The 25,625-nt window shown below is 41.6% G+C and overlaps 1 protein-coding gene across 1 annotated transcript in view; it reads right to left on the minus strand.

Annotated features, from left to right (window-relative positions):
• Positions 1 to 9,795, minus strand: part of LOC117522767 (adhesion G protein-coupled receptor A3) — a 1,389,271-nt gene extending 1,379,476 nt beyond the window's left edge. Inside the window, exon 1 of the mRNA XM_034184162.1 lies at positions 9,155 to 9,795. Coding sequence (XP_034040053.1) covers positions 9,155 to 9,372 — 218 coding nt within the window. The 5' untranslated portion in view covers positions 9,373 to 9,795. The remainder of the gene's footprint in view (positions 1 to 9,154) is intronic.
• Positions 9,796 to 25,625: the final 15,830 nt, after the last annotated feature.

Raw genomic sequence — 25,625 nt, forward strand, 5'->3', positions numbered from 1 at the left:
TATAGTGTTTCTTAAAGCCAGAAAGTTGCCATTTGAAATGACTTTAGTTTTGTGTCATGTCTGTGATCTGCTTTTTTTCTACAAAATTAAACAACTGAATGAACATCCTCTGAGGCCGCTGATTCCATAATTTTTTCCAGGGGTTATAGTACACAACACAGAAGTCATAGTTTGGGTCACACCTCGGTTCAGACATCAAGGTTCAGTACAAGTTCAGTATTCTGTATCGAAACCTTTTTAATGTGGTTGAACTGCTTTGGTGCTAGAAATGGGTTTTAACCCTCTGGAGTACAGGGTAAAATTGTATTGTATTGTATTTTTGTTTTTATTTTCATAATTTATCTTTAAAAAACTGTTTACTTTGTCTTGTTTATCACTTTTTTCTTTTTTTTTCTACTATGTGACTACCGTTTTTTCTTTCATTCTGACATACTGCATTTACACAGTGACCATAAATTCACACAAAAACATCCAATCCAAACAGAAAAACATTTGTTTTTTATACTGTGAAAACCACAAATATGTTTAACAAGCCATTTTTATAACTTAGAATGCAAATATAAATTGTAAATTTCAACAACATATGTTCAAATGTACGAAACAACACATATACGAGGGCTGTCCATAAAGTATAGGTCCTTTTTATTTTTTTCAAAAACTATATGGATTTCATTCATATGTTTTTACGTCAGACATGCATGAACCCTCGTGCGCATGCGTGAGTTTTTCCACGCCTGTCGGTGACGTCATTCGCCTGTGAGCACTCCTTGTGGGAGGAGTTGTCCAGCCCCTCGTCGGAATTCCTTTGTCTGAGAAGTTGCTGAGAGACTGGCGCTTTGTTTGATCAAAATTTTTTCTAAACCTGTGAGACACATCGAAGTGGACATGGTTCGAAAAATTAAGCTGGTTTTCAGTGAAAATATTAACGGCTGATGAGAGATTTTGAGGTGCTACTGTCGCTTTAAGGACTTCCCACAGTGCGAGACGTCGCTCAGCGCTCTCAGGCGGCGTCATCAGCCTGTTTCAAGCTGAAAACCTCCACATTTCAGGCTCTATTGATCCAGGACGTCGTGAGAGAACAGAGAAGTTTCAGAAGAAGTCGGTTTCAGCATTTTATCCGGATATTCCACTGTTAAAGGAGATTTTTTTAATGAAAGACGTGCGGACAGGTCCGCGCGTCGGGACGCAGCCGGCGCGGAGCGGCGGCACAGGAAAAACACCTCCGTGTTGATAACCATTTGTAAAATCCAGGCGGCTTTTGATGGCTTTCAGTGGAGTGAGTATATGAGAAATTGTGTAACAGCTGGGCATGTTCCAACTTGTCCTTAAGGCTTCCAACAGAGGTGTTTTTCCTGTGGTGGAGCGTCACGGCGGCTGCAAGCCGACGAGCGGACCCGTCCGCACGTCTTTCATTAAAAAAATCTCCTTTAACAGTGGAATATCCGGATAAAATGCTGAAACCGACTTCTTCTGAAACTTCTCTGTTCTCTCACGACGTCCTGGATCAATAGAGCCTGAAATGTGGAGGTTTTCAGGTTGAAACAGGCTGATGACGCCGCCTGAGAGCGCTGTGCGACGTCTCGCACTGTGGGAAGTCCTTAAAGCGACAGTATCACCTCAAAATTTCTCATCAGCCGTTAAAATTTTCACTGAAAACCAGCTTAATTTTTCGAACCGTGTCCACTTCGATGTGTCTCACAGGTTTAGAAAAAATTTTGATCAAACAAAGCGCCAGTCTCTCAGCAACTTCTCAGACAAAGGAATTCCGACGAGGGGCTGGACGACTCCTCCCACAAGGAGTGCTCACAGGCGAATGACGTCACCGACAGGCGTGGAAAAACTCACGCATGCGCACGAGGGTTCAAGCATGTCTGACGTAAAAACATATGAATGAAATCCATATAGTTTTTGAAAAAAATAAAAAGGACCTATACTTTATGGACAGACCTCGTATAACAGCAAATGCTTTTGGTGTTTTGTTTTTTTTCCAGCTATTTACAAAACAATAAGATGTCACACAAATTATGTTTGTGCCACTCAAAAAACAATTCCTGTCCAAATCAGGACTTCTCTGACTTGTGTTGGACATGTCACAGACCTGATACTTCCTCCGATCTCCACTTCGAGGCAGTACTGGGCCCTTGGAGGCTTATTTTCTTTCCTCCATTTGAGTGACATTTGGACGGACCCACGTGGGGAGTGGGTGGTCAATGCACATTGACGTCATGAGTTTCCACCAATGGTAAAGGGGAAGACTTCCCACCAGCTACAGGTGTCAAAATGACCTGACGCTCACATGCACAAAGGCAGCATGCATCAATAACAATTGGGTCTGTGAACATTTTACTTGGCTTTGCATGTACCTTTATACCAAATGGCTGTTTGTTTTTCCACCAAAAGATAAAGGAAAAATCATGTTTTTCTCCACGTCAAAAGGACTCAGTTGAGGTGGCTCGGGCATCTTTTCCGGATGCCCCCTGGACGCCTCGCTGGAGAGATGTTCCAAGCACGTCCCATTGGGAGGAGGCCCCGGGGAAGACCCAGGACACGCAGGAGGGACTACATCTCTCGCTGGCTTGGGAACGCCTTGGGGTTCCCCCGGAGGAGCTGGGGGAGGTGTGTGTGGATCGGGAGGTCTGGGCAGCTTTGCTTGAGCTGCTGCCCCCGCGACCCGACTCCGGATGAAGCGGAAGAAAATGGATGGATGGATGGATTTTTTTTTTTATTGTAAATGCTTTCATGTGTGCACTGGACAAAGCAACTGCAGCTCACCATCAGAGTTGCTTTGAATGTGCCTTTTCCAATCAAATGTATGGACTTTCCACAAAAGGATAAAGGGGAAATAATGTTTTTTCTTTTCCCATTGTAAATGCATCAAGCAGAGAGAAGGAAAGTGAGGAAAAACACCCATTGGCACGCACACTGGACAAGGCAATAAACGGAGTGGCACTCCACACATTAAAATAATAATTCAGGAAAATGTCTGGCGAAAATTATCAATCATTATTCAGGTTTTACTGGGGCTATCAACAAAATTTAAAAAGTGGTATATAGGTTAAAGTCTGCACTTTCAACAAACATTCAAATGGAAACTGAAAGTGTGGGGAATTTGATGGGAGAACTGCTTAATTCGGACATGTGACTTTGAAACGTATCTGTGTTGAATGACTCCAGATAGTTAATTTGTGACCAGCAGAGATCTCCATCAGCCACTTTTGCATCATGACACAAAGTAAACTTTTTTCATTACATGTTTATGAATTGGATTACACTTCTTGTCATTTACATTTACCGTGCTGCAGGTCAAGTTTTAGGGCAGCATGGTGGCTTAGTGGTTAGCACTGTTGCCTCACAGTGACAAGGTCATGTGGATCGATTCTCTCATGTGGCCTTTCTGTGTGAAGTTTGCATGTTTGCCCCATTTACGTGGTTTCCCTACGGGTGCTTCGGCTTCCTTCCACATCTAAAGACATACAGCTTAGGTGAATTGGAAACTTTAAAAATTATCCATGTCTCTCTTGTAAAAGACATCTTAATGGGACTAACCTGGTTAAATATAAATGTTAAATTTCTATATAAGCGCCTTGAGGCAACTCTGTTGTGATTTGGCACTATATAAAAGAAAATAAATTGGAAAAAAAAAAAAAAAAAAAAAAATATATATATATATATATATATATATATATATATATATATATATATATATATATATAGTATATTTTGCACGTGTTGTGCCAGATTCCATTTAATATTTTATCCAGTTTATCTTTGTACAAATGATGGCATTTCATAAAGCCTCACTGTACAGATTTGAAATCATTGTACCCAGCGTCGCTATTCAGTGGTCATCTCATGTGTGAAATTTTACAGGAACCGATATAAACACATCAACTTTTGTCATAAATTGGTGATTTTGCAGTGAACTGATCTCATCCAGGGACAATAATTCAACACAAATGCAGATAGGTACACTTTCAGATTTATTTTTTGGAAGAGAAAGGTAACCAATTCCACTTATCCTTCCAAAGTTTCCGGGCGGAATAATAATTGATTCAAGTGGCTGATTTGCTGTTCCCTCTGATTGCCTCACACACAGAAAGCAGGTTAATCCCCCTCCTGCACAGATCAGAAGACGTGTGGGATACAGTATATGGACATGAGCAGTTCATCTTGCTGAAATGTAGGTGATTTACGTAAACAAATACACATGTGCATAATCATACTGTGCAGAGTTGTATCCTGTATTCTGCGTACAGTTCTGGGCATTAAACAGTCATGTGTGTACCATGTGTATGTAACCCCAATTCCAATGAAGTTGGGACATTGTGTAAAATGTAAATAAAAACAGAATACAATGATTTGCAAATTCTCATCAACCTATGTTCAATTGAATACACCACAAAAACAAGATATTTCATATTCAAACTGATAAACTTTATTGTTTTTGTGCAAATATTTGCTCATTCTGAAATGGATGCCTGAGTCGCAGAGAATGTGATGGGGGGTGTGAGGTGCCCACCTGACAGTTTGGGGAGGGAGTTTATCATACAAATTTTTGGTCTGTTCAAAAATCAAGCCACACGCAGGCGCTGCCCCTTGACTGAGGTGAGGGGACTGAACAGTTGCAAACTGCATTTATAAATTTCTGTACGGATGCCATTCGCAGGCTGTCACAGCCCAGTGAGATTTTAGCGTTCCCACTGCTGCCTATGTGCTTGGTAAAGTTAAATTTTACCCTTGTGAAGCACCTTGGAGTGATTTATTTTGTAGATTGGAGCTATATCAATAAAATGATGTGGCTGATGTGAATGGAAGACTTTTTGTTCTTGTTTCCGACAGTAGACACAGAAATAAGTGAAGGAACAATTAATTCAATGGATACTTATGATGCAATACATAAAAAAAAAAAAAAAAAAAATGAAATCCCAGGATTATGAAATGCTGTTTTCATGGTGGGATATTCTATAATAGAAGCATTAAGATACAAGTTTTTTTTTTTTTTTTGAGTTCTGGCTACTGAACAACAAAAACAAATACATGTACTAAATTATACTCCTCACAGGTGCTTTCACTGTGTCTGTGTTCAGTAATGAGTCTGAAGTTGAACTCATTCATTTTATGTCACTTGCTTTCTATTCCTGGTGTATTATTACTGCATTTTTTTTCCAAGTATTGTGGTCTGTGTTATTCCCTCATGTGTTCAATTTTCTGTCTGATAAATGACTGCAGTCTGTATATTGTAGTTTATCATGGTAATGTCTTTTATTCTTCTACTATTCAGTGACAAGTTGCATCAGGAAACTGGTGTTAATCTCTTAAATCAAGGATGTTTTTTTTTTCTTTATGCTTTCAGACATTTAAGGATTGTGAAGGTGGCTTTGAAAAGCTTCCGTTCAGCAACACTCAATGATGTTATCAATTAATTAACAGGAGGAACAATAGGAAACTATTTTTGGAAGGCCACAGGAACTAGTCAACAAAATCTATAACAAAAGCTTAAAAGTTTTACAAATTATCAACAATATATTCTACCAGGAGGACAGGCATGCAATTGAAACATGACATAATGGCTAAAGTTTGATACCAGCCACCTGAGGAATGAGTCAGTTAAACATTTGACTGCAGCACCCTGAATTTTTCTTGAGTAGATGTATGTGATGCCCCTTGTGTTTCAAGCACCAGTTGGCCCAGAGCAACTTGTGAATTTGTATGAATCTATATTATAATAGCCAAATGTGTGTGTGAGTGTATGGCTTCAATCACACAAAAAACAGGGAGAGCTGACATTTGCCGTTTAGTACGCTTATGTATTTTGGTCAAGGATGAATGCTGTGAAAGTTGATAGGACAAATATTTTTATTTTGGAGAAATTAGGAATTTTAGCTAACCACTAAACAATGGACATTGTGCTACCATGCACCATGGCAGTTTGGGGCTTTGAGGGTTAAAATATTATTGTGTTTTTTGTTAGTTTAACAGTGTTGTTAGTGTTATTGATGTATTGTGTTTTTGTAGCTCAAGTGCTTTAGTCAGTTTAGTTAAGTGTCATGTTGCTGTGACTATGAGTGACTTAAGTTTCATGTTTGTACCATGAGTGAAATGTGTAGGGTTTTAATGTCTTCTGCCACTGTGTTTGTCAAATTAAAAGCACCTGCTTACAGCAGTTGTGTGTGAGAGAGAGAGAGAGAGAGAGAGAGACAGAGAGAGAGAGAGACAGACAGACATTTGGTATGCTTATGTATTCTGCGTCAAGGATGAACGCTGAAAAAATGGTGTGTGAGTCCAGAAAATAGTTAACAATGTTAACTACTTTCTGGACTCACACCATTCCAACATAAAATAATAATCTGTATATGATAACAAGAACCTAAACAATTTTAAAAATATATTAAGACAGTAGATTCACATAAAAATACATAACAGGAAATAAAAGGTTTGAGTTCTTCTAAAAATTGTTGAGGTCTAAGACTCTAAAAACATTCTGGACTCACACACCATCCAAACTCACTATGCAAGCCTTGCTTAATTTATGACCACCCTTAGGGCACCCTCACACATAACATAAAAGACACAGAAACCAGAAGAAAATACACAAAACAAAAATGAAATGGGGAATCGCGGAACATTCCACCTGCTGTCAGGAAGGATGCACAGATCAGACAGGTGTGCACGATACAGTGGCGATGGTTTTGTGCATGCTAGTGTTTGCGCACACAAACACTTAAAACTTGTTAATACTTAATTCTTGTTATAACGAGCAGATTTAGCCTCTGCCTAGACATATACCAGGAAGTAATGAAATGACGTGGATTACTGTTCTCCCTTTTATGTTTTACATAAATTACCTGATGCGCTCGTCTCATGAAGAGCTGACTGGCTCTTGTCTCATGAAGAGCTGGCTCCCGTCTCATGAAGAGTCCGGCTCTCGCATTGTGAACATATCAGCCGGCATAGCGTGTCCAGCACGCAGTAATCTGCTACAAATGTGATGTGTTTTAATTATTACAATGTGGGGAAATCCCACAGTGACACGTGCTTCATGGGGGCGTCCCGTGGCTTGATTTCCTGCATGACACAGTATTCACCAGCATTGCGGTGCGCTGATGTGGCAGTCAGCTGAAGGAATATTGTTTTAATTTATTTCTACGTGAGGACATCATGCCAAGGTCCATGCTTCATGCTGTACTTATGTGACTTCATATCCTACAAGCCACTACAGGTGTTCCCCAGCTGTGACTTGCAAGCACAGATATCTGAACAGCTGCATGTCACAGGAGAACATGCCCAACTCTGTCTGCGGACCTCAGCAGCTCACAGAAAAAAGGCTCACTCTATGTTCCTGTATTCTGTGATTTAATTTTATTTTATGTATGTATTATTATGTGTTTGTCCTGCATCTGTCTGGTGTCTGTGTTTGTAATGTAACACCTTGCGTGCATGGTCACGTCCAGCTGACAATCAGCAGTCAGCTGACAAGCTCTGACAGGTGCTGACCGCAAAGCATATGAGCAAAGTGATCACAAATGAATGAGTTTATTCCTTTACCCTTATTTTAGCTATTTTGTCTCCACTTTGTCTGTCTGTCATGTAAACTACAATTTACATGGTGGAAGTGACATGAGCCTGCTCGGCCAACTCATTAATTCCAATCCATGCCATGCTCTCAGGTGCTGGCTGGTCCTCATGTGATCGTGTTGGCACGTAATTCTCAGCATGTGATGAGGGCATGAGCACCCGCACACACATGTGCATTAAGCACTTACAGCTGAGATGCAGTACACAACGTTCAGCTGTTCCCAGCAGTGCACTGCATTGGACAGTGACCAGACTCTGGGACCCTCAGCCAGAGCTGACAATGTTGGATCCATGATGTGTGTGTGTGTGTGAGTGAGGTGGGGATGATGACGCACTCCACAAGCCATATGTGTTTATCTGGGGGAGGGGGGGGGGCATTCGGCACAGTCACCCCCATGTGTGTTACTAGGTTATGCCACAGGACGAATGTGGTCACCTGCTGTCTACTCTTGTGCTGGGAGCATGAATATCCACAGCTTTTCCAGCGAGCAGTGTCAGATGTTTGTGTGTGACACCGGGAATTTGGCCGACACCTGCCGAGAAAGGAGTCAAATGGGCACTCGCTGTCTTACAGCCTCTGGTGTGCGCGAATGGTTGTCGCAACAGCTGTACGAGGAATTTGAGACGGCTCCAATTTTTCACGAGTGGCATTTGACTCCTTTTTCATGCGCCATTCTGCCTCAGTCATGTTTTGTGTGAAGGGGCCCTTAAGGTTGCCTTACCACTAAATGTCAGCTATTTATTTTATAAACACTACCCAATCTAGAGCCTGTGGATCCCCACGGGCAACACAATAGTTAATCATTAATCCTTTTATGGTAATTTTTTTGAAAGGTCTTGTTTGCATAGTACCAAGACTGTTTTCAGAATGGCTCTTTTGAAATTAAGTGTTTCAGAGATAGCAGTTAGTTGAGTTCTTAAGTCATCTTTGGACACCTGAGCCTTTTTTTTTTTAAACCTTGATAAAAATCATTCTGGAAGTAACAGATAAAATGAAAAAAAGTAAGGGTACAGATGTGGGAACCTAAAAAGAATAAGTTTTGTTTCCACATTTTGTTAAAACTGTTTGCTTTTTAGATATCACGATCATTCCATTAAAAATATAACAGCAGGCTCAGCTCTATTTATGTTGGACATCTGAGCAGCCAAAATTTCAAATCCATTTTCTTTATGAGTATAAAAAGTGGTACAGCACAGTGGCTTAACGGTTAGCACAGTTTGTGTGGGTTCCCTTTGGGTGCTCCAACTTCCTCCCACTTCCACAGACATGCAGGTTAGGTGGATTGGTGACTAATTGATTGTAGTTGTGCATGCATGTGTGAATGTGTTTGTGGCCATGCAACACAGGCTGGGTGTACCCCGACTCATGCCATATCACTGCTGGGATTTGAGTCAGCAGGTATATAAAATGAATGAAAAAATAAAAAGTGCGCATAGAACCACTGATTCTCAGCGAATATCCCAAAACTACAGGACCACTGGGTCCGTGGATCACATGTTTTGTGTGCGTGTGTGTGTGTGTGTGTGTGTGTGTGTCTCTGTGTGTTGGTAGAAGGTGTGTTTGTGGTTCCACACTTACATGGATACGGTTGTGTTGGGTAAGAAGCTGGGCTGTAGAGTGTCCATGAGTTCCACATCATCACACACGACTTTGACTCGGACGTGCTGCCTGCTCAGCTCCTTGGTCCTCTCCGCCGAGCAGTGACAGCTGTCAAGGATCAGGTCCGGACAGTTCCTGTGGCTTGCGCTGCGCTCCCACAGCCACACTATTACGCACAGTAAAGTCAGCGCTTTCATTGTCCCCTGACACTTTTAAACGACGACGAGCTCTTTAGCTTATATCCTTCCAAGTTGAGATCATTTCCCATTGGTCTGTATTTACCTTTACGCACAGTCTCGACCGTCCGAATCTACCCTCACCTGTTGCGCTCTGGAGTGATGCAAACTTTTGCTGCTACTTTGGCGACTGAACCGGGGCAAAAGTAAAAGCATCATGTGCGCGAGTCGCCGTATCTGCGCCATCCTGTCATTATAACTTCTCCAAACTGCCTTCTGCGGTGCAGCACACGTGATGGGGAAAACTCCCAAATCTGCGCTTTAAACTCCGGGTAAACTTTACTGCCAAGGCACTGAATAAAAACAACAAGAGTTTTTTTCGTGACAGATCTTTTTGTCCAATTAAATCATCCCTGTGTCTTGTCCAAGCAGCGGCATGCTCTCAGTCACTCTCCACACACTTCGTGCGTCCTTGGACTTGTTGCGCAGCGTCCAGAAAGTCCCTCCCTCACTCGAAATGTCCCACCTCATGCACTGCAGATACAAACACACGCAGATGACATTTTAAAACCCTTTCGTTATTATTTTGCAGTCATGACTGCAAGCAAAAAAAAAAAAAAAAAACTTTTAAAGTTTGTCTGTACTCATCCGTGCGCACAGAGTGTCAGGCTTACCAAACATAAACATTTACTCCATGAAGAAAAACGTTGACTCTGCTTTGTTTCCTTGGACACCTGTAAGGAATATTTTGTAGCCAGTGATACAAAATTATAAGACTCTAATCCCTTGATCCAGTGTTCCAAAACGTCCATGTATCCGTTTACTCAATGGTTGAAAGCCCTGACTTCAGAAAGTAAACTCTATGTATCCATTTCTGATTCCATGTATTACTTCGACCTGTGGACCTAAAACAGGTGATTTCATTAATTAGCTCATCTACCTGCATGAAGACTTGAACTCATGAGAATCAGCTGGTTTAATGAAAAGCCAGTCAGGTTGTAGGAGTTTTATTTCGAGGATTTTCCACCTCTATCAACTGTTGTTGGATGCAGAGGATAATCTGTATGGCCAAAAAGGAAAAAAAAAAAAAAAAAAAAAAAAAACGTGCCCCTCTCCTGTTCCTATCCAAAAATAAATAAATAAAATAAAAATAAAATTCATATCCAAACAAAAGCAGAATTTTTACCCAAAATTAAAAATTAACGATCAAGTTCCAGACAACATTGAAAAAATAGTCTTGATTTCTTTGTTAGAGAACTGTTCGGTACGTGACACCACTTATTTGGTGATGATCATAAAATATTTGTCATCTTTACATTATTTTAAAACATTTTAGTAAATTAAATAAATTTTGTACATTGGCACACTAGTGCGCAACATTCTGTAAATTGAAAATGAAACATTCCTTGAGATACTGCTATTAGGAAAACACTTCAGGGAATTCTACATTTCAAATGTGTCATAGAATTCATTCATGTAATAATAATAATTATTCTTATTTATTTTTGGAGCGCACTACAGTGCAGTGTCATACCAAAGTGTAAGGCCCTTTGGATTTAATTATCTGTAATAAGATGGTGCCAGGGCAAATAACATCATTGTAAACCTGACATTCATTCAAATAGTTGCAATAAGTATGATATGTTTGATGGAAACCAACCAACATGGCATAAAAAAAAAAAAAAAATCTGAGCTTCTTTATCTCACATGCTCCACCCACATGATCATCTGGCTGCCCAGCACACAGCAACACCAGTTAATGCATCATTCACAGATTCATGATTGACAGTAACACAGAACAATTTTAAAATAAGAAATGGTGGAAATTTACATTTTCTTTTTTGAAAATCCTTCTCTATGTCACTTCACCAAGAACCTAGTAAATTATGATACAGAGAAAAGTTGCTGTGTCCAGTTTATCCAAACAATGAAGACAGCCTGTAACTTGTTATTGTGCTTGTCTTGGTGACTTAATTCCCTCACAAGTCTCCTCTTGCCCAGTCACTCAGTTTTTGAAAGCTGCCTCCTACAGATAGATTTACCATACAGTGTGCATGTCTTAGTGACTGAAGTGAAGTCCTAAACATATTTAGCGACGTTGAAATGTCCATGTATACATCACCTGACTTGTTTCAAAGAAACTGGCTGTAAAACTGATGATTAGCACAAACAATTAACCTGAATCTTAAAATTATGTTAGTTTGTCCATTTACTTATGGCGTCTAAAAAAATGAAAGGGATTGTGTGTACAGTTTGCTCACACACACTCACCTTCAACCGCTTAGTCCAATTAAGTGTTACTTGGAGCTGGAGTCTAGCCATAATTCCTAAAAGGCTATGGTGATAGTTTTATTAAACCCCTTCAATTAAGTTCATGTAGAGCAGGTAGCTCAGTTGATAAGCAGCTGGGCTACCAATACTACATCATCCTGGGTTTGAGTCCCACTCACACTCACTGTCTGTGTGCTTGGACAAAATATGTGACTTACTCAGGGCTAAAACACATGCAAATATCATTGCACTCAAACACACCTGCATGCTGTTACTAACCGTGGTCAATGAGGACTGTGTCTGTCAAATGCACAAAATAGCACAAATTGGCAATTTGGCCCATTTGCCTTCATGAATAATCAATTTGGGGTTTGTCCACTTGAGTGTGCAAAATTGTGGGAGGAAACATGTAAACTGGTGAGGTTTACAGATGCAACATGATTTATCAAGATCAAATGGAAATTTAGCACATGCTGTTGATGTCTGTATTTTGCAAGTTTGAAACCTTGGCTAATGCCACTGGTTGCACTTGATAGACTACATGTTCCAGCCATAAACTCTATATATACACACACTTGACAGAGCCTGCATGACATAACCCATTCGTTATGTCATGCAGGCATAATAGTGGTTATGTCATAAGAGCCAAAATGAAGCCCATGTACTGTATGTTGCCATGTTCACAGCAGCTAAATGATCAGCTCATTAATGCTAAAGGGGTGGAGCGTGTGTGATTATACGCATGATAAAAAGATGTCCGACCATGCCTCTGTCTTAGAGTCCGAGTGACTTAACCTCCGTTCGAGTGTTTATTTAATCATGTTTTGGGACAGCGCAGTGGTTCCCCTAACAGTTTCCTTGGTTGTGGACATTAAAAGTTAGCAGCCGTGTATTTTCCTCAGTAAGCATATGGTAAGTGGGCCGAATGGCTTAAGCTACTGACAGCTGCTAAAAGTGCTAACACATTAGCATACAATATTACAGACGATGGGAGTTTCACTCTGTGTAAATACTGCAGAGACGTCTGATCCGTCAGGATGTTTCACCACAACAAGCCGTAATTTTCCAGCTGTTTGTAATAAAATACTCCAAACAAGCAGACAGTCTCCACAACCAGCCACATCGAGCGGACTCTGAGCTAAAGATGAGACACAAAGACGCTTTGCTCAGCAGCGCCCACTCAAAGTGATCATGCCCAAATTCACAGAACTTTATGGATTAGGATGTTAAGGTTCAGACAAGCGTGGAGGATGAACCCAAAAGCAGGGAGCAGAAGATGGATGTTAGACAATGGATTTATTTACAGTGGATAATACACAGGAAAAATTGACATGCAGGGGCATAGTCTAGCTGGGTGGAGACAGGCCCGCATGGCGGTGGAACCAGGGGATCCGCAGTTCTGGCAACTTTGTTACTGGAGTTGTGGATTCAGAGCCAGGTGGCTGCCACAAGCTGTCAACAAGGCTGGGAAAGAGACACAGATGGGTGAGTGCTGAGCCAGTCACTTCCAGAAGTGGTTCACACAGACAATCAGTGATAACTATCACAGCTGGTCCAGAGATGCTGGCAATTAAACAATGATTCAGTTCAGTTTCTTTGAGTTGTTCTTTATCAGGAAAATTTCCCAGTTCATTTTGACTCAGTGATAACTGATCACAGCTGGTCCAGATAAGCAGGCAGACAGAAAATCAGTTCAGTTTCTTCTAGTCGTTCTTATCAGGAAAAGTTCACAGTTCAGTTTGTATGATATTCCAAGAAGAATTCAGTGTGCACCAGCTTGTATGAGCAAAAGGTGAACAAACACTTAACTTGGCAGAAGTGGACCGCCGGAGCTCAGTAACAAGCGGCAGATGAGTCTTGGTAGCAACAGGTTGCGTCAGAGATAAGCTGCAGCTCTTTCAGGCTGGTGTGTGGAAACACACAGAGAGAAAAAAAATATATCAGCAGGAACAAAGTGACCAGTCTTACCATGGAAGGTTTGCAGAGTTTCTGGCAAAGATGGAATGAGGAGCCGGGGTTCATAAACTGATGCTGATTAGATGGGAATCAGGTGTGCTGATCAGCCTGTGGCGTGCCACCTGTGCAGGAGCAGCAGCAGGACAGAACAGGCAGCCCACAACATAAGATGTCTTACACTAAGAAGTTAGAAAAAAATCTCTTCCCTCATTTTGGAGCCTGCCTCAAGTGGCCAGTCAAGGTACTGTTCTTCTGTATGGACCTCATTTCTAGGGGGCTCAGATTGCTGCTCGGTTCCACTACAGAGGCTGTGCAAAGTAAAATAAATAAATAAAATTTTAAAATAATTGATTGTAAATAACATGCATATGAGTATTTAACTTATTTTGTGTGCATTTCTTAAATAATAGATGACTCCATGTAAAACAGGTAGACCAAAAAGAGATGCACATACCGTACGTGCTGGTTATTACAACAAACAAACAAACAAACATATAAGACTAGCTCCGATTTCAGACATTTATTTCTTGTTGCATCCAAGTTTGTTTGTTTTTTTACGCAGACTCTCATCTGCTTTACATTGTGGACTCCGACTTCAAGCACCTCAGTCTCAAGGCCTTTATCCGACTTATAGAAAAGTAAGTTCCTTTGGCTGCTTCTTTGTTTTTCACTCCGGGTCACGACAGCAAATATAAGGTGGATTTGCATGTTGAACTGGCATACATTTTATGCCAGATGCCCTTCCTGATGCAGCTACAAATTACACTGAAAATGAGCAAGGGCGAGGGTTGAACCAACAACCTTCTATACCAGAAACAACCACACTAACCACTTGGCCACCACCACTGCTTATCAGAGTCACATACTTTAATCAAAGCTAAAATTCTACACTGTGTTTTGTTTGTACAACAATGAAGCCGAAATGAAACAAAGTAAAATCACAAAGAATGTTTCACAGTCCAAAAATTTATGGACCTGTCTATAAATGATTTCAACGAACCTTTGATTGAAAAACAAATACTGTGATACCATATCACCTTTCATTTTCACTCTTCTGTTCTGCTCAAGTCAGTCAAATGCACGCCACTTAAAGGAGAAGTTTGCAACTGTGGTCACTTATTGGCTGCTTTCATGACTTTTTTGGTCACATTCTTCTCTATGAAGCTTCCCCTACAGCTCAGGAGTATACATGTCACAAAACTGTTGTAAAAAGTCAATTCTGGCCCCTAGTTGACCGCTCTGTTTGTATTTGTGGAGAGAGTCCTAGGACCACCTAGCTGAGGGAGCATCTGTGGATCAGGGCTTTGTTATCGAGTGTACTAGGGTCGCTATTTTTAAGATGGTCATAAAATTGAATTGCTCTGTTTTGAATTTTAACAATTAGTGCATGCATTGTTTGGTGTTTTCTGTTGGACACGGATGGTGGATTTTCAGAATTCTGCATGCACAGTCTCAGTTTGGTGTTTGTCCCATTTTGGAAAATCTGGGTTGGCTAGCGGGTGTTGTGTGGGCCGCCCGAAGAGGAGGTACTGCTGGCTCACCACCAGCGGGCGCCCTGCCTGTCGTCAGGTTTCAGGCACCAGAGGGCGCAGTCGCCTCTCAGGAGCACCAGGAGCACCTGCACTGACAGCTGTCAATCATCACCATTCATCATACCACACCCATAAAAGCCTGGAAGAGACACCATAACTCTGCCAAGTTATCAGCTTACCTGTCAGGTAAACTTGCTCAGCCGTTCTGTGGCGTACGCACATGTTTTTGCAGCAGAGCTTTTTGCAGTTGTTAACCTTTTTGTACACTTGCAGCTTGTAGCCGAGTTTGTGGAAGTTGTAGGAGTTGGTGTCTCCACTCCTCACTTCAGACTTGATTAAGTGATACATAAGGCACTGCACATACTCTGTGTTCCTGTGTTTGGAGGTGGAGGTTTTTCCCTCAGGAAGGAACTGTATTTTTGCTGTTTGCTGGGTGTACACACACCCACCTTTAACCTGTCTGTTCCTGCCAGCAGTACCGGATCTGACAGCTGGAAGCAGTGGCCACCTGGGGACTCAGGACTTGGCGGCTCCGGTGTGTTGCAGGTCTCCGTTGGCGGTGGAACCTCGTGGGTCCCGGATCTTCTCTGGGTAGGCGTCTCCTACCCTCGGGCCTGCCCACGCATCATCTTTTGTGTAGATTGATTGACAGACTAAAAGCATATTTGGTTGTTGTGCACATTTGCAGAATAAATTGTTATTTATTTGGACTTCCTATTGGCCATTCATTTACGCTCCCTGTTGTGGGTCCGTGTACTTCACTTTCCCAACAGCGGGCCCCAGACCTCACAACCATAAAGAGAAATGGGTTCTATGACGGAATCCAATATTTTCAGCCAGAATTGAATTGGGATGTCGAGTTTGATGCTCTTTTTGATGGCATAAAACGCCCTTCTTACCTTGTCTCTCAGGTCATTTACAGCTTTGTTGAAATTGCCTGTGGTGCTAATGTTTATTTTGTGGTAGGTGTACTTTTTTTGTGTGATCTGGAACTGTCTTAATCATATTTCTGTGGCTGGAGGCTGGGTCCTTTTGGGAAAATCATATTTTTGTCTCAGATTCAATGTCAAGGCCCAGATTTGGGAGAAACTGTGTAGAAGGTCAAGTCCTTCTTTGGTTGGAGACAGCAACACTAGGTCATCTGTGGAAAAACAGGCATTTGATTTCTGTGTCCACTAGCGTGATGCATGGTGCTGGAGACTGTTTCACCAATTCGTTGATGTATATGTTGAAGAGGGTGTGCTCAAACTACATCCCTGTGTAAGCCCCCCCCAATTTGGGGAGAGAAATTTGTGTGTTTTTTGCCAATTGTCATGGTGCACTTGTTGTTTGTGCACATTGACTTTATGATATCATATGTTTTTCCTCCAACCCCACTTTCCAACAGTCTGAAAAAAAGAGAATGTTTGAACCAACTTAAAAAAGTGTGACAATTGGTAAAAACTGGAATGAACCTTACAAACTTAAGTTCAAACAACTTAATTCATTCAGGCTTTTACAAATTGTAACACTTTTTTTTTAAGTTGGTTCAAACATTCGCTTTTTTCAGTGTACAGCAGACCTCTGTGCTAAATTAAATCAAATGCTTTTTTGAAATCTTTAAAACAAGGAAATAGTTTACCTTTGTGTTTGTTTATTTGGTTGTCAATGAGGGTGCTGAGGGTGAAAGTATGGTCTGTTGGGATTTGCTCAGGGCATTGTTTTCAGCAAGGAAGTGTAGTAGTCTGTGATTGATTATCATGCAGAAGATTTTCAAGAGGTTGCTGGACCAGGGCTGTGTAGAGGTTGCTCAGCATCTGGTGTATGCTCAGGTCAAAGGAAGGGCTCTGTCAGGTGGGGGGGGGGTTGGGGCTTGCTCTGCTTACAGCCTGCACATATGTGTGGTGTAGGTTTGGCAGAAGGGGCGTGGGCTAAGCCTGGGGTGCAATGAGATGTCCTCTGGCTGCTGCAGGGTGTCCTCCACATGGAGCAGGTCCTCCAGGTGCCGTGGGGTGTCCTCCAGATGGAATGTGTCCTCTGGGTGCAGCGGGGTGTTCTCTGGGTGGAACAGGTCCTCTGCTTGTTGCAGGGTGTCCCAGGCTGCTGCAGTCTGTCCTCAACATGGTGCAGGTCCTTTGGGTGCCCGGGGGTGTCCTGTGCATGGAGCAAGTCCTCTGGTTGTTGGCCTGGGTGGGGAGCTCCTCCGTTGGATGCTCCTGTGGGATGTGGTTTGTCTGCTGTTGAGTACACTGTTCTTCAGGGTCTTTGCAATGATTAGGACTGCTGACTTGAGGACATGCACTTCATCATATAGGTTGTGCAGGTCTAGGGTGGCTTCAATGCATACACTCTGGAGATTTGTGCTTTTATGCTGTGGATGACAGCGGGCCCCATCTGGGTAGTGAGGCTGACATGACTACCTTGTGCTGGAGAATGTGGAAGCGGCTTTTTCTATCACTCTCTTGATTGACATGGCCACCTCTTCTCCCCGCCTTCTTAGGTCATTTGTGCCGGTGTGTATAATGGTGTGGCTGGGGGACCCCAGACGGTCGGTCAGTAGTTCCATGGCATGTCTTGTATTGCGGCACTTGTGTTTTTCAACTTTGTGGTTGGAGAAAAGTTTTTTCCTCTTCCAAATATCTCCCATTTGAGTGCACGAGAAGAACAATGTGTGGGTTTTGTGTCTCTCTCCGTGTGCAGTTTCTCCACCCCTCTCTCTCTCTAAGGAAATATAACATCATGCTTTCATGATAAACTATAGCTTCCCTGACCAGCAGGAACAGGTCTGTCACACTGTTTTTCACACTTCTTTATCTTTCAGCTCTACTATTCCAAGAAAGTCTGACTGAAGTTGAACTGTATGTGACCCCTCACTCTGTCACGTGTTTTCTCTTCCTCACTTCTTCTAACCCTGGCTCTGTCATGATTATGAACATGTAAGAAATAAAGTCTTAGTTTTCTTGTTCTTCATAGCTGCGAGCTCACTGATGCCTCAACAGGGGAGCATAAATGTGTTGTTGCAGTGCCATAAAGCAGTTTGTGATTCTTACAAGACACTTGGATTCTGCTGATTTTCTGCTATGAGACCCCTGGTGGAGGAGAGAGAGCACCTGTTCCCCCCAGAGCAAGTCATTTAACCATTAGAATTACTCCCAAACTGTAAAACTAAGGTCAAAGTTACTTAGTTCTCTTTTAAATCCTCTCCACACAAGCACAAAATGATGTGACTTCATGTCACACACTCCCAAACTTATTCTTACAGTTACCATGAGTTTATCCTAACCATATCATGTATGCAGTAACATCAGTCATGTGCCACGATGTTGGTTATGTGTGCAGGCCTTGTATCTTTTGGGAAACAAAACGTGAGACAGCTGTCTTGCTGGCGTCCTCAGGGCCAGGATGAGGTGCCTCGTTTGTGTGCGCTCTGTGCCCTGCACTAAATTCCACCCTTGTTATCCACATTGTCTCTGACACTGGGAGCAGAAGAGTTTGGAGCCGCTCCCACTGACCCCGCAAGCAGGCCATGTTCCTCATTCTTCTGTCTGACAGGCAAACTGTGTTCTCCCTACACGAATGAGCTACACAGGGCACAACACATTCCCCGCACACGGAGGCCTGATTCCCCCTGGATTATAATGCCTCTTCGGTCTGTTGCTAATATTTGTTGACACAGATGTATATTTATTCTGTGTATGTAAGTTCACAGGAGGATACTTCCCCTAGTTGACCGCGAAGAACCCAGTGGGAATGTCACCCAGCACAGCATTGCAGTTTTAGTGATCCATCTTTATGGAGCCTGCAGAAACAATTTTTTGGACCTGAGCCATTGTTGTTCACTGAGCTACTGTCATGTTCCTAATGGAAAACAGGAAAGCCGCACTCTTGAACACATTGATATATATATATATATAGCGTGCGTGCGTGTGTGTTAGGATTGTCTTGAAAAAACAAACTTCTTTTTCAAGGTGCTTCTTCATTTTTTTTTTTTTGGTTCCTTTAGGGGTAAAAATAAATTGGTTGAAATTTCATGAGATTTGAAAAATATTAACCACTGCTGCCTGGCCCCTGTTTTTTGTGACACATTGGATACATTAGTTCATTAGTGGCAGATTTTGTTACACCTGCCTCAGGTCACATGTTTGAGGCATTTAACGTCAACATGGACTTCCTCATCAAGGACCTTTCAGACTTGGAGGATGACCTGTCATTGCAGTTGTCACAGCAGCTCCTGGAAACATTGCTGCTCTCAATGATTTTGCTGAGTGAGGAGTTGCATTTATCCAGGATTGCAATCAGATCGTAAGGAAGGATGAACAGCAGCACCAATATTGTGCTTGGGACTCCGACGAGTGCGGTCGCATCTCCTCCACTCTCCCTTATCTCTCTGCTTTTAACCTTCAAGTCCCTACTCCACCAGACTGTGAATTCCTCAAAACTATATTGGATTCTGGATCTATTGGATTAACCGTGGAATTGATCAGCTGGTCTCTGAACGCTATTGACACCATTTTTTTCTACAAGAAGGTCAGGACTGGGGGATCCTGCCTGCCCAGATGGAACGTATCCTGTGGGCTATGTCCTCGACTCCTGGAGTTCCTGGCGTGTGGCATGCTTGGCGCCATTTTCTGTTGAGGATATCGAGGATTTATTCATTTTTGGTCTCATGGCAGCAGGGTTGGTACTTTTTCGCTTATGTGCTGCCCTGATCTACTGGAAAATTGGCAAGACGGCGGCATCAAGAACCACAGGCCCTCGCTTGTCCGTCATGATTAACGAGGTTGGCAAGGCAGTGCATTCGCAGACTGCGTTGACTCTTGAACTCAGACGCAAATTGGATGACACCTTGGAGCTGATGCGTGCCTTGCAGTTGAAGCTGAAGGTTTCGGAGGCCGGTGAATATTCTTAATTCATAATTGGGAATATTCTTAATTCATAATTGGGATTTGGCTGTGCGAGTGAAACTGTATAAAATGTTTTTCACTGCTCGGCTGCAACACTGCAGGTTATCTAGCATCAAGGTCAATTGCCCACTGTTTACCTCCAGAGGAATTTATCCAGGCTCTGGTGAGATTATTCGGCTCCTTCGTATCTCAACCCACAAGGACAATAAACTGACAGACTTACACATGGACCGAAGCATGCTCCAGGTTTCTCCTCTTACCTCTTGTCCTGCCCCTCCCTCCCTGTGGCAGGCCTCCGTCTTCCCAAGCTGGTCAGGCGGCGAGACTTGACAGTTGCAGCAGCTACAAACACACTCACATCGCCTCAATTGGGAAATGGACTGTTTCAAGTTTAGTGCACATAAACAATGTCAAATGTATGTGTTGTCCTAATTCTGATGTGTGCCATTATTACGGTATACAAGTAATAATTGTAGATCAACTGCTGTTGTATGTGGAATGTGAGTGCGGAAATCTTGTTGTTGTAATGACAATGATAATAAAAGCTATCTATCTAATACCTGCTTCAAGTTGTTGAGTGGCATTGACGTCAGTTCTCAGAGGCAAAGAAAATTGGAACCAAATGCCACTCCCCATGACTGTTTGTTTTCACCAAACAGGTGGACAGTGACATGTAATACTTATCTCTCCTGTATGGTCAGCAAAATGAGAAAGAATTGTTGTTTCAATTTGTATTTCATTTGTGAACAGGTATGTACATTAGTATTGCTGGTTTGCACTAATAACCTCAACCATTACAATTTCCACCTCACATGTAGCAGTTGTTGGAATAGTTGTATCAAAATAAAATTTTGCACGAAACATTTTCTTATCAAGATGAACAACTTTGTGAGGAAGGACATTAAGAAAGTTTAATTTTTATTTTTGGCATACTGTGGAGGGTCACCTTCATCATTAATTAGCAAAATTATTTTTGCTCAAAATGAAAGTCACTTGAGACGTGTTTCTCTGAAACTGACTGGACAAAAGTTAGACCACGTCATCTGGCATGAACCAGTGCAGTGAACCAGTTTCTCTGCAGTGTATGTTCTCTCACTCACGTCTCTGTCAGCCATGCCCCATGTCAGTGTTCACAGTTTGCCATTATTACTCAGTGACAGAGATGAATAAGCCCTGGCCGCTGGTAATTACAGTCCTCACTAAATATTTACCTGCTCCACTTGAAGAGGCCAGGCTGCAGCAGAATGACAGACTCATTATTCCTTCATGACTTTTGAGATGAATTCTTGCTGCGTTTTTACTTAGTCTGATTTATGGAGCTCCCACAAAACTTGGTGATAAGTGCACTGGTCATTCACTTATATGACAGGTGGTTTCCAGGTTCGGCAGACTCGTACCTCATTTGTGTTGCTCAGGTGGGGGGAAAGGGGGAGCACACTCACACACCATTTGTGTTGCTCGGTAATGACACACTTACAAAATGCAGGGCCATCCGCTGGCAACGTGGATGGCCCCACCTTTTTGAAGTGCCCTATGAGTGGTGTTTAATGTTTCTGAGTGGCACCTGGACTCCAGCTGAGAGTGGATCGAATGGCCATTTGCCCGGCATTTGGCATCATTCGGCTGCTGGTGTGAAGGCTGCCTTGATTGCACCATTCGGCCAGGGTTCGATGTGGCCGATGATTTTGACAAGCCCCTCACCCACGGCACAATTTGTCCAACCTGCGTACGACATGCTGTGCGAATGTTGCGAGCATGATCTCATCTTGCCCACCGTTCAAATGGGTTTCCAGCACAGCGACACGTGAATGTAGAGCGCATGTGTTGTGGCCAAATGGTTGTGGTGACTGCTGTATGAGGCATTCAAAGCGGCTCTGAAAATTCATAAGTGATATTCAAATCCTCCTTCGTGCGCCATTCATCCTCATTTGTGTTATGTGTGAAGGAGCCCTAATCGGTATTGGAATTCTGGGACATACTACAAAACATCCCATAATGCTTCCTGTAGAAACCTGACTCACCAGCAATAATGAATGCCTGAAGTTTTAAATTGTCCAATTTTAACATTAGAATATTAGTCAATTTTTGAAGAGAAAATAGTAAATTTTTTGGAGTAAAATATTAAAATATGGCATGTCAAATTATTAACTGTGACCAAAGTAGTTTCTGCTTACTTTCATGAAATCTTTAGCCAATAATCATAAACATACACTTAAAAATGACATCAGATGATTTGGGCTTTGATTGAGATGTGCATAACCATATTTTTTGAGTAGAAAACCACATTGTTTAAATTACTTAGATGACCCCAAAACACAATCAAGATGTTTCCAAAAATTGATAACTGGCTAACATCCACAGAGTAGTCCTTATTTTGCAAAGATATGAAATTTAATGCTCTCATCCCCTGAATAGGTTCCAACTGATTAGAAAACATGCTGACTAAAGCTTGAAAATCACCTGTGGAGGCCATCTTGAATTTCTCAGTGAGCACCAGGGGACTCATCAGGAGTTTTGATATGTTGTTGAGGATGGGTTGGGGGAACATTATGCTTTAGTTTGGATGATGTTATATAGCAGAAAATAGCAACATTTCAATGCTTTTGAGCTATCTCTAAAAAAAAATTTATATATAAATTAATTAATAATTTGTAAAATTTTGTTTATATACAAACAAAATTTTACACAGCATGCTTTCTTCATCCACAGGAACCTTTTCAGGGGGTCAGAGTTTTAGATTTTAAAACTTTGCAAAATAAGGACCAGATGTTCAAATGTTTTGAAACATGGTCACCAAAATTTGCTGTTCTCTTTTTATGGAGCTATGATGGAGTTTGGGAGCAAAGCAAAGGAAAACCATGGTTTGGTGGCCATCTTTGATGCCAGTTTGAATTTAAAACTTATGAATGAAATAACCAAGGCAAAAACATATTTTTGTGACAAAATCTTCTCATGGAATATTTTTGGAAATTAATGCATGTAAATGGGGGAAAACATGGAATAGCCTAACAGTCAACACTAACTACTGAAAGCACTGATATCACTATATCAGTGCTTTCAATAGCACACTTATGATGCTTTCTTCTCCTTTTCTGGCAGTCCATGATCCACAACTGCGCCTGTATGTTTCCTGTTCAGGTGTTGTGCTGTGGTTTACCACTGGAAGTTTCCAGATTAGTGAAGGGGACATGGCAGTCTGCCCAGGGTTTGCCAAAAGGCATTTGAAGGACTCTCAGACCATAAGCAACAAAATTTTCTGGTCTGATGAGACAAAGATTAAATTTTTTGGTGTGAATGCCAGGTGTCATGTTTGAGAAAAACCTGACACCATTCCTACAGTGAAGGATGATGGTGGAAGCATCATGCTGTGTGGATGTTTTTCATTACCAGGAACTGGGAGACTAGTCAGGATTGAGGGAAAGATGAATGCAGCAATGTACAGAGACATCCTGGATGAAAACCTGTTCCACAGCACTCTTGACCTCAGACTGGGGCAGCAGTTCATCTTTCAGTAGGACAATGATCCTATGCACACAGCCAAGCCATCAAAGGAGTGGCTTCAGGACAACTCTGTGAATGTCCTTGAGTGGCCCAGCCAGAGCCCAGACCTGAAACTGACTCAACATCTCTTGAAAGATCCGAAAATGGCTATGGACCAGTGCTCCCCATCCAACCTCATGGAGCTTCAGTGCTCTAAAAAGGAATTCGCAAAGCTACTCAATGATAGGTGCACCAAGCTTGTGGCATCATATTCAAGGAAGACTTGTGGCTGTAATTGTTGACAAAGGGGCATCAACAAAGTATTGATCAAAGGGAGTGAATACTTTTGTACATGTGATTTCTTTGTTTTTTTTATTTTAATAAATTTGCAAGAATTTCTAAAAACGTTTTCATGTTGTCATTATGGGGTGTTGTGAGTAGAATTTTGAGGGAAAAAAATAATTTACTCCATTTAGGAATAAGGCTGTAACCTAACAAAATGCGGAAAAAATTGAAGAGATATGAATACTTTCCGGATCCATTGCAAATCGTTCCAAAGTCACAGTTATACAAATAACATTGAACTATTAAAGGATATGTTGCACAATTTTTAATGTCCCATTTAGCAGCACAACAACAAAGTATACATGATTGTAAGTCTATCCGCACATATATGATATGATTCATAATTAATGGTCTCTGATGTTTTTTATTGTTGTCTCTGAGCAAATTAACAAGTGCATTTCCGGAAAACATCTCTCTCAGCAATTCTCAGCATTTCTCAGGGTGTGCTGTACATTTTGTAATGAGTAGAAATGTCCGATGGCTGACAGACAGAGCAAAATGAATGCAGTTATGTCTGATAACAAAGCTTCTGAGCTTTCCTTTGAAAGGGATGGCTCGTATTTATAGAGGAGACAACACACTTCACCCCGAAAATCTTCCTTTTTTCAGAGTGTGTCAGATTTTGAAACCTAAAGTGTTGTGATGCTGCTGTGTGTGTCACAGGATGCTGGTTTACTGCTGCAGTGGTCATGGACGTGGACTTTCTCCACCACGCTGTTTTTACAGACTGCCTAGACACGCAGATGTATGTAAAAACTCAGGAGACACTATTTTCAGGAGATAATGGACTATCTATCCACAATCATGAAAGAACTTGAGCTGAAGGCAGAGAAGCGATCAGACATTATGCAGGTGCAATCAGAACCTGAGGGCAAGTGGACCTAGACATTTTCTCTGGCTGGTGACCCCTAACTGAGGACTAGTGGAACTTGAAAAATTTCTCTAGCTTTCTGTCGATCCATGTGAAGACTAGTGGATCTTTAACTAGTGCTTGCGATGCGTCCATTGATCACAAAACAATTTTCTTCGGGATTAATAAAGTTCTTTCTTATTCTTATGTGTCTGATCTGATCAGACAGGTGTGAACACATCTCTGTGATTGCAGTGATGTGATCAGATCTGTGATATTTCTCATCCATGTACAAAGTACATATGCAGGTTAAAATGGTATGCTGCACTATTTTAACCCATGTCAGCCGTTTATTGCCGCACATAGATGTTGAATGTCTCTGTGACATTGTTTTTCACAGGCATCAACACAGTTTATTATATACACTTATATTTATTTATTATATGCTTTGTTATACATCATAGTACAGAAACAGCATAGTGAAGGTTACAAATGATCTTCTTATGGCCTCGGACAGTGGACTCATCTCTGTGCTTGTTCTGTTAGACCTCAGTGCTGCTTTTGATACTGTTGACCATAAAATTTTATTACAGAGATTAGAGCATGCATAGGCATTAAAGGCATTGCGCTGCGGTGGTTTGAATCATATTTGTCTAATAGATTACAATTTGTTCATGTAAATGGGGAATCTTCTTCACAGACTAAAGTTAATTATGGAGTTCCACAAGGTTCTGTGCTAGGACCAATTTTATTCACTTTATACATGCTTCCCTTAGGTAGTATTATTAGACGGTATTGCTTAAATTTTCATTGTTACGCAGATGATACCCAGCTTTATCTATCCATGAAGCCAGAGGACACACACCAATTAGCTAAACTGCAGGATTGTCTTACAGACATAAAGACATGGATGACCTCTAATTTCCTGCTTTTAAACTCAGATAAAACTGAAGTTAT

This window comes from Thalassophryne amazonica, chromosome 13 (genome assembly GCF_902500255.1).
Source record: "Thalassophryne amazonica chromosome 13, fThaAma1.1, whole genome shotgun sequence".
NCBI classification, from domain to species: Eukaryota; Metazoa; Chordata; class Actinopteri; order Batrachoidiformes; family Batrachoididae; genus Thalassophryne; species Thalassophryne amazonica.